Here is a 10,499-nt window from a genome sequence, read left to right as displayed (position 1 = left end):
GTGTCTGCCATCTGCTACTGGCGCCACCGCAATGCATCATGGTACATATTGCTTGATTAGTGACCATCGGTTGTACACTACTTTTCGCGCTGCATTGTGGGATACTATGAGTCCACTATATAGGGTGTATTAATTTACACTAAACCTTCGGACAGCACTACAAAATGGCGAACACACTATTTAGTGCACTATTTAGTGAGTAGGAAGTGATTTCGGACACAGCCATAGACGCCGCATTGACTGCCGCTGCCTATTGGAGCCGACGTCCTAGCCGGCCGCCATCTTGGATGGGTCTCCCTTCGCCTCCACAGTGCATTCACTTCTATTGAGGAAGGAGCTGTATGCACAAGTAAAATAGAATAACTCACTGAATTTTCAACTGATTTTCACGCGGTTTGGTTTGTTACAAACGGCACACATGTAGTTATGATACAGGATGCTTTCGTACATTAAAAATGGGGGATTTCATGCTTTAATACTTTCTGCAGATAGCAACAGTATGTTATTTAGGTCACAACACAGTTATTTTATTCACCTCAACCCCAGAGTGGGATATGTATACTGTATAAACACAATATACACAATACAAAACATAGTATAGCATATTAATAAATTTATTAATATATTTTAATAAAGAAAAAAGCTTGATTGTTGATTGAGTTTATTTCTCACACACACTCATTTTCTTTTATACCCACAGCCATCAGACTTCATAATTCCTTGTTAAATAGATGATCTTACAGACTTCTTCGAAACTTTGGGGATTAATAAAGTTCTTCTTATTCTTATTACACTGACTGCTGTGATCCCTCAAAAGTAGAAAAAAACATTTTCAATATTTACATAAACACTGAAATTAATTTTGGTATTGGTATTATAACTATGAAAATGGGACTGTGGTCAAGGTAATTTGAAAAAAGATACAGTAGGATGAGCAGCAGGGGATATTTGCAGCATAGCTGGTGGAAAAGTGAATATGTGCACAAAGGTGTGCAGCCATGCACATGAGTGTTAAGTGTCAAATTCTGGAGAAGAAATAACGCAACATTTTTAGAAATGAACAGTGCTGAGAAAACATTACCTACCATGTGTCAAACTGATACTTCTCAAGGATGTTAAAGGGAAATTTCGGTTTATTTCAACCTGTCTCCTATCGTCCTAAATTTGTTTCAAGTGACTAGTGACATAAAAATAATAGTTAGCATGTTAGCCGTTAGCCTAGATACAGCCGGGGTGCATAGTAGCGTCAGACCTGTTAAAACGTAAGTGAACGGGCAACCTTCAAGTGCAAAGTTAGTCCACTAAACAAGCTTTTTTTCCACAAAGACCGCCTCATATCGTTAGGATAAATGTCAGAGAACATATAGAAAACGACATGTAAACGTGTTGTCTTACCTTACCGGTGTGCTGCCATGTTTGTTTACCATTTAGCTCTGCTTTCCAAAGCGCGGCCGAAATATCGCGAGAACAAGCAGCGATCTCATACCGTGCCTGAAATCTCGCGAGAACAAGCAGCAACAGCTGGAAGGCAGAACCGGACAGTAGCCTGAAAAGTTCATTCATTTATTTTATGAAAGATTTATAGAATAATGGCTGACTTTTTGCCAGACTTCGACTTTGTGGAGGAGGAATTTGATTTTGCAGAGTTTGATGGCCGCCCTTATTTATTTGAGCCAGAACACTCTGACGAAGAGCTTCGTGAAATTGAAGAACGCAGGAGGAGAGAGAGAGGCGCAACAGGTAGAGGACGAGAGAGGAGGAATGGCTGCTGCAAGGCTGCGTAGCTCTGGAGATTGGTGGTGTACCTGTGAATGCTGTGCCCCAGTTCCCACAGAAGAGGAATGCCTCTGTTACAAGGAATGGGACCGGTTACAGCCTTATTTTCAAGGTCTGGATGTGACCGAGGACGAGACACCAACACTTCCACCTCCACCGCAGTAATTCCCCGCAATCTGGTGTCAATGTTGCGCCGGTTTTTACAACCGTAGGCTGCACAAAATACCGGCATCCTTCCTCCGTGGGCATTGGAGATCGACTGTCTGTTTGTGTGAGATGACCCGTCCAATATGGCGTGCTCAGGCAGTCGATGCGGCGTCTATGTATATATGTCTATGGGATTTCCAAATCGGAAACTTGGAGCAACCGCATCAACCCCCATTTACGAATTCAAGATGGCTGCCGGTCACATACATTGTGAGTAAAACATAGAGTAAACACTCTGCTAAAGTACTGTTTATAGCAATTTTATCTTATTTGTTTTACATTAGGTCAGCCTCATCTGCGGCTTTCATTGGTTGGAGTGCATGATGGTTTTGAAGCTGTCTATACTCCGAAAGTGCAAGGGAAACAAAGGCTTTCTTGCGAGCGTCCATGTTTTTTTCGGCCTTTGCCACCGTTGTCAACTAGAACGCAAAAACTTTTGTCAACTCGGAGGTGACGTCATTCCCACTTCCGACTTCCGACCTCCGAGTACAAAACGAACGCAGCACAACATTAGAAAAATGTTATTTCAAAACTATATCCGGGCCTTCAACAACTTAATAATAAAAATACATTTCAAGTTAAACAAAAGGGGAAACTGAGGGTAATCGGACAATCACAGAGGAATGAGAATAGATGTTTAGACAACAACGGAAAACAACAAGCTCTCCATCCTGGAGAGAATTTAGTGGGAAGAATGGCACGCGTCATTTTTGTTCTCCTGCCCAGAAAAAAAATCTTATTCAGATCAAACAGACTGTTGGAAAACTTGTGGAGACAAGGTGGCAAATCACTTCCATATTTTTTGGAAGTGTCCATCTGTGGCTCTTTCTTGGGCTAGAATTCATGGCATCCTGGAACCAAAATTACTTTTAGTTTTTTACTGATATACCTGATAAGACTGGAGAAACTCGAATGGAGGAAAAAAGATAAATATTTGCTGAGAATACAATTGGTTGCCTGTAAGAAATCCCTAATCAAGAAAAGGCTGAAAAGAGAAATACCTAGTGTTGATGACTTGGTACAGTATATAATATTTATGTAATGAAGACAATGACTTTTAACTTTATAACATATTTATTTATTCACCTACCTATTCATTTTTAATCCTTATTTTGTGGGGATCCCTCCTCAGTTGCTCTTCCTGAGGTTTCTACCGTTTTTTTTCCCTGTTAAAGGGTTTTTTTTGGGGAGTTTTTCCTTATCCGCTGCGATGGTCATAAGGACAGAGGGATGTCGTATGCTGTAAAGCCCTGTGAGGCAAATTGTGATTTGTGATATTGGGCTTTATAAATAAAATTGATTGATTGATTGATTATTGATTTTATATATTTATACACGTTTTATTTTTTTTATCTTTCTTATTTCTTTGTTTATTATTATTATTATTATTATTATTATTATTATTATTTTATTTTATCTATTTATTTATTTTTTCTTCATTTCACACTTGAAAGGTCTTCATGTTCATTTGGTTGTGGATTTCATTCATGGTTATGTGCTTTAATTGAAATGCAACTTTCTAGTACTTTTCCTGCATCAGGAGAATATAAACAGTAAAAATCATTCCTATAAGGGCAACCAATACATGTGACAGCCAACCCTGGAGAGAATATGACAGTCATGTCCAACTATTTTGCTGTCAACTACGCTAACAACCACATGTTGCTGTCTATCTAAACTCTATCTTAACTACAGCTCTTTATTCATGCTTTTCAATGGTAATAATTGTTTCATTATAATTGTGTAAAAGGAAAAGAAACATAGAAAAGCTGGATATTAACATTTTGACATGAGAAACACCAAAAATCCTCTCACCTCAGTGTTACTTGTCTTACTCCCAAAAATGACCCTGCGACCTCTGACCCAAATTCTGAAAATTTCAGCACAAACTTTTTTTTTTTAACAGTGCCCTCTAGGGAGCAAGATCTAACTAACTGGTAGATTAGACTCTTGCCGTATCCGGTCGGCAAAACAGCAAAAACGTCCTTCTTGCAAAGGAAAGACTCGAGCGCTGTCTTCTGTTCCTCTTTTAGAGAAAAAGCCAAGTCTAACTCGTTCATTGTAGTGGCCAAAGCCGTTTCAAACAACTGGTGTTCATCCGTAGCCATCTTGCAATGTTTACTGACTGATTCCGAACTTCATCGTCGCAGTGCTGTCATCATCTGTTTAGCTCGCCTCTGGCCCGCCTATATCAGATACACCGATGTGATTGGTGCAGCTCGGCCCCAACGGCATGGGTAATGAGCATCATTACTGATTGCCAGAGTGACTCGCTGAGCAAATTCAAATTGTGCTCTCGCAAGAACTCTGGATTTCCAGGGTAGGTATGGTGAGGAAAAAGCATGATATTAAAACTTTTTTTCACATAGACCAAGTCCACCACATGAAAATTAAACTGTTCAGCCATCAGATGTGGTTAAAAAAAAGATATGTCAATTTAGACTTTGCACAAGTACAATGAGGCCAATGAACACTTTTGTACATTTGTACTTTTATGTACAATTTCCATTATATTACCTGGATAAGAATATTCTCTTTGACTAATGTATATTGATCTTTGCCTGTTTTATCTTATAGGGGACGTATCGCTTCAAGAATGGGGCAAGATATGTGGGAGACTATTACCACAACATGAAACATGGACAGGGCACCTTCTACTGTCCAGATGGATCTAAATATGAAGGTACAAAGAGCATATGAGTTGAGATAGTGGCCAACTTCTGCATTTCATCAGTGTGTGTTTCAATAGTGTGAGTGCTGTGAAGGTGTTACATTTTTCAGCTTACATGGGTCCAGTTGACGCCCCGACATGATCTTTTAGAAACAAACACTCTGTGTCTGTCAGGGTCGTGGGTTGAGGACCTGAGACAGGGTCATGGTGTCTACACTTACCCTAATGGTGACACGTATGATGGAGATTGGCTGCATAACAAGAGGTATATCTACAGTTTTAAAATCACAAGTGCATTTCATTGAGACATTTATAGTTAATTTCTGAAAGCACACATTCTTCTACAGGGTTGAGTCACGCTTTTTCCTGTGTGTCCTTGATTTAAAGACTGCTTGATTTCTTTTATCTAAACTCAGTGATACAAATACACAACAATACATGTGATTTATCTCAGGACATCACTGCTGTAGAAAATAGAAATATGCTTTTCAGTGTGGATTTGTTGATTTGCAGGTCAAACAACATCTATGATGATGACTTTATTTAGATATCTATGTATGTGTTGTTTCAACAACATGAAATGACTGTTTTTTTAACATACAACAGGACCAATTTACATACAATTATCTATAACTTGGATGTATCAAAACCTTTCACTGCTTAACCAAATTTAGACTAGTTTCAACAATGTCGTCTTTTTACCTGCACATTACCAAATCTATTCTCATTAGTTACAGAAAATGGGGATTTTAAACTGGCTGAAACTGAACTGAAACTGGCTCAGAATACAAGGGCTCATGGGTGAAGGGCAAGATGGAGTCAGCTGGAGAGTACATCCACTCTAACCACAGATACAAGGGTAACTTTGTCAACAATAATGTGAGTTCTACTTTGATTACTTACTCACAAAATGCTTGGCCAGTCATTAATGAAATATGTAACATCTTTCACTATGGTGTGATTTGGGTTTGCAGGCGACTAAATAGTTTGGTTCATTTATGCCAGCCAGATCAGTCTCTGTCAGATGATTAATAGTGTAGATTGTTAAGTAAAGTTAATGTAGAATACATAGTACTGTCTATATCAGCTTTCAGTTAAAGTAAATATGTGTTTGTAAATCTTTTTACATCACTTTGACAGTCGCTCTAAATTTAGTTCTTCTACACTCCATTTGTGAAGTATCAGAATAAAGCCATCATGACTGCTTGTAGAAAACAACAGTTGATTACAACTTGGGTTTCACTTTTGTACCTCTGGCCATCAGTTCAATCAGTTATGATAACTTTGTAATAGCCAAGATTTAGGGATGGGGCCGATCCGATCCAGTATCGGTATCGGGTTCCGATACCAACGTAATTCACGGATCGGAAATTTCCGATCCACCTGCGGAAATTTCCGATCCACGAGCCGCGTCTGTGCTTTCACGTTGTCTGCTGGAATGATATGATGATTGCTACATAGTAGTGTTGCACTGACCGAGGTACTAAAACATGACAGTACATATGATACCATAATGTTGGAGTATTGTAGTACTACGTAACCTACCTCAGGTACCACTACTGTGGGATAAGATCAAAGTCCAATCGCAAGAGGGTGAGTGTCCATGCGGCGTCCAATAACGGCGCGTGCTGTCCACCTGGCACTCGATATGCCGCTGCAGTGGTTGTATCCAGTGACATTTCAGGTATGAACTGAGCTATTGAGTATCTTTAAGCAGTGAAAGTTATTATTAATTTCTTTTTACTTGTAGGTTCGATTTGTTTATATATGCTACAGTGATTTGTTTTCCACGGAGCTCTACGTGCGAGCATTTTACTCGCATTTGTGACTAAAAATAGTTTTGTGCCAGCAAAATAAATCATTCAGCACGCTGTGCCAGTACAGATTTCAACCAGCAGCAGAAACTAAAGGCAAATCCTGCCGGTTGTGGGTTGAATGGGGGTCACAGACACAGACGGGAATGTATTCCTGTCAAATACGGCGGAGGCTCATAGTGCTGCGCGGCGCAAGAACGGCTTACCGGCGACAGCTCTGAAGTCCGACTCCAGGTCCAATATTTTCCTCTTCTTGGCGTCATGACTGCCCAAAAGTACCTGAACAGCCGAACTGTGGCGGCACACAGGTATGTGGCGTGTCAGAGGAGAAACGAGCCGTTCACATTTCTCTCTGTGTGGCAGGGAAGGGTCCACAAACCTCACCGCACTTTAGGGACCGTTCTTTACTTATGAAGGGACTGTCAGGGGAGGAGGGTGGCTGGTTGATTTTTATTTTATTTATTTATTTTATTTTGATCCCCCCTATGTTAATCACTTATTGATGCTGTTTTTGAAGTATGAATAAGTCAATAAGTAATTTATTCCATTGAAATATCATTGATGTATTATAGAAAAGTGATTTATCTTTTTATAAATGACAAAAGGCACATCTGCCTCATTTTCGCTGTGGTATCGTGATACTACTCAGAACCATGATACTTTCACTGGTATCGTACAGTGGGTCCCAATTTTGGTACCGTGACAACACTACTACATAGTAGTGTCTACTTGATTTGTATCTGTGCTGTTCAGATTAATATGACAGGTACTTTTTGTTTTTTGATAGTGTATATTGCACTAGTAGTTTAACACTGTCTTGGAATTTAATAAATATTGACAATCAATTTGAAACCCTTACAGTTGCATATTTGTTTTCAGGATGGGATTTTTCCTGTGAACAGGATTTCCTGCTTTTCTGACCTTATACTTACCTCAAGTTGCCTTTTGGGACATACATGCATACATACGTACATATCATACTTGCCTGTAGAGAGGAGTTTATTACAGCCTCATATAAAATCAACAATAATGATAATAATAATATTAAAGCAAACAGAGCTCTGGTATCGGAATAGTATCGGTATCGGCAGATATCCAAATTCAGGTATCGGGATCGGATCGGAAGTGAAAAAATGTGGATCGGTGCATCCCTACCAAGATTTCAGAATGTGGGAACACTGCTAAAAAAAATAGACCCAATTGAGTGAGAAACATGAGCAGTCAGATCAGACAGGTTGTGAACTCTCAGGTTAGACAAACAATAAACTTTTTACCCAGACTTTACTTTTTAAACATCCATCACAGTTTATGACAAGAATTATTAACAACCTCACAGGTGCATTTACCTTAGAGTACAATATTACTATAACCAACTGAATAACCCAGTCGCTAGAATAAACGTTGGCATTGTACTTTTCTGTGAACAATGGATATCTTACATTTGTATGTTTCCTTTGAGGGAGATATGTTGCAATTTTATGTTTCTATACTTTTTAATGTTCAGTTTTATGTTGTGACAGTGCCGTCACCCGTTTTAGTTGGTCTCAAACCGTGGTCTGCTGCTGTCTTCTCCATGACAGCTGTCTCACCAAGGTGTCGTGCCATCCACCATCCCTTCCTCCTCCTGATGAGAAACTCAGCTCATACATAGTATATAATGTAAACTAAGTCGATTTAGAAATGTTGCTATGATGCATATGAAATGTACAAATATAACGTATCAGTGGTTTGCAGAAATGTACAATGCCAAAATTTGATTTTGGCTACTTGGCTGGATGGAAACAAGCTGTAGCTGCAAAAATAATATAATAAACCATGTTTTTATTTCAATAATGGTAGTTTTTGTATTATGGTATCATTTAGTAACATTGTCATTGTCAAAGAAGATTGTTTTATCTGTTAATGTGCAAGTTGTCTCTGCCATCCCATTCTCATTTTGCAGCCGCATGGCCAGGGGAAGTATGTGTTCGACACTGGCTGTGAGCAGCATGGTGAATACCACCAAGCAGAGCAGGTAACTCAACATAAACACAATCCAACTTCATTTCTTCATGATAATCTAGAAAACTGGAACTTAACTGAAACTCCAGCCAGCTACCGATGAGGAGAACGGTCAAAATATCAAAACACAGAAGCTGCCCTACCCGGGCTCCAGAGAAGGTTATTTCACCATAGGAACCTCAGAGGGAGCAGAGGAGGTGCTGCCACAACCTCTATACACAACGTTTTGTCAGTAGCATAGATCACTCAGACACAGCAGTGTCTTGCATGATGATTTCTGGGGTATTTTCAAATATGCTAATGTCTTTTAATGCAGAGGAATTCATCAGTGCTGTTGAATATACTGCTAGAAGTATTCTTCTTCTTTCTTACTGTGTACACTTGCCTGTTAAAAGAGCATGTTTGACTTTATATGCATGATGTGACTGGTTGTGTTGAGTGACTTTATAAAACTTGAGGATGCTTGTTAACTATATGAAGTTTGTTTGTGATGTAAGCTGCAGTGTGTCATCAGTGTTGAGTTTGCAGATGTTTTTTTTTTTTCATGTTTTCCTTGCTGCACACAGTCAGAGTGCTTCCATGTAACAAATACTGAACACAGTGAGGCCTACTGTCATTTGTGAAAACATCAAGATGGAAGTATATATGTGCATTATGCTTGTATTACAAACCAAAATGTGTCACAGTAATATATTTCAGAGCATTTCTCTGTACACAAAAAATGTAAGCTTTGTCTCATGCTCCCTCCGTTCTGTGCAGGACTGAGCTGAGGGCAAGTGGGGCGAGTTGGCCTCCACCACCATCCTCAAGTGGATTCCCAAGTGTATTACTGGCCTGACACCATGGACTCCAGCCAAAGACACCTCAGGTGAACTTTATCAAGGGGAAACACTGACAAACCTGGGCTTGTTACAGTAAATATGCCAATCTGCTGAAGTTCAGTCTCTGTTGTTGTTTCTGAGGCATAAATTCAACCTCATGACTGTTTTTGTGACTGTAGTTTGAAGTGTTGCTGTTGTATGCCTCTAATGCTTCAAACACAGAGGGACACAGAGGCCAGACGTGATATAATGATGATGAAAATATAAACTTAAGTGATGGTGTGTTTGTGTGTTTTCTTTTGTCAGGTGGGGAAAAGGAAACCGCTTCAGCAGAGGAGGGAGCAGAGAACTGAGCTGTGTGATCAGCCCACAATCCTCATTTTTTAACCTATGTTTAAAAGGCAAAAATAACATAAACATATTAATGAATGTGTAAATAAATTTGTTAAGCTTGTATTTTCAGTGTTTCCTCATGAAGGTGGTTGTAGCAACTGGAAACTTTCCATTACCTACTGTGATTATCATAGTGTGTACTTTCATAGAGTGCAGTGCCCCCTTGTGGCAGTTCCCAGAAGTTCATTTTGTTCTGGTCCCTCCACAGAGAAAGGTAAGTTTTTTTGCTCTGTCACTCCAAGGAGGTAAATTACATTTAATTGGTGTTTTGGTCAAATTTAGCGACGCCTTTTAGCCATCTGCTAGCAAACATGAAACAGTCTGTTAGAGCAGGTGACAGTGAACAGCTGTAGTAGGCTAAAGTTTGATAAGGTAACTTTATCACAGCTAAATAATGTCAAGCTGACTCTCAGAAGTTGGTCAATATAAATAAAAGAACTTAATATATTTCCTTTTTTTTCTGACACTTTCTGACACCTTGCAATGTGCTCACAAAATGTTATCAAGAGCTAAGTAAGTTTAGCTTTTAGATGCAAGTGGAAGCTAACAGAAATGTGTTGCTTTTAACTCAGTTACAGTCCTTGTTAATATTTTATTCATAGCTTTTGTTAATATTTTGATAAGTGTGATCAGGTAGCCAGGAGTTTTCTCTACCATCAAGCCATTGTGTTGTTTAGATATAATATACAGGTGAAAGGTAAAATAATAAGATGCAACCAGATTTCAGGGCTGAGGGATTTAGCTATTTCACACTGAGTTTGGTTATTTTGTCATCTAAAGAATCTGCTGTACAGTTGCTGAGACAGTAAATAGGCC

At 39.2% G+C, this 10,499-nt stretch overlaps 1 protein-coding gene across 1 annotated transcript; it reads left to right on the top strand.

Moving 5' to 3' along the window:
* The first annotated feature begins 2,066 nt into the window (after positions 1 to 2,066).
* Positions 2,067 to 10,027, top strand: LOC126400268 (radial spoke head 1 homolog). The gene is made up of 6 exons (XM_050060828.1): positions 2,067 to 2,099; positions 4,561 to 4,666; positions 4,829 to 4,919; positions 8,411 to 8,482; positions 9,229 to 9,337; positions 9,597 to 10,027. Exons 1-5 carry the CDS (start codon positions 2,067 to 2,069, stop codon positions 9,305 to 9,307), a joined length of 381 nt encoding a protein of 126 aa, XP_049916785.1. The 3' UTR covers positions 9,308 to 9,337; positions 9,597 to 10,027.
* The last annotated feature ends 472 nt before the right edge of the window (positions 10,028 to 10,499 follow it).

Source organism: Epinephelus moara, chromosome 13 (genome assembly GCF_006386435.1).
Source record: "Epinephelus moara isolate mb chromosome 13, YSFRI_EMoa_1.0, whole genome shotgun sequence".
Lineage (NCBI taxonomy): Eukaryota > Metazoa > Chordata > Actinopteri > Perciformes > Serranidae > Epinephelus > Epinephelus moara.
Note: the sequence above shows the minus strand (reverse complement) of the source record. Positions and strands in the feature narration are given on the sequence as shown.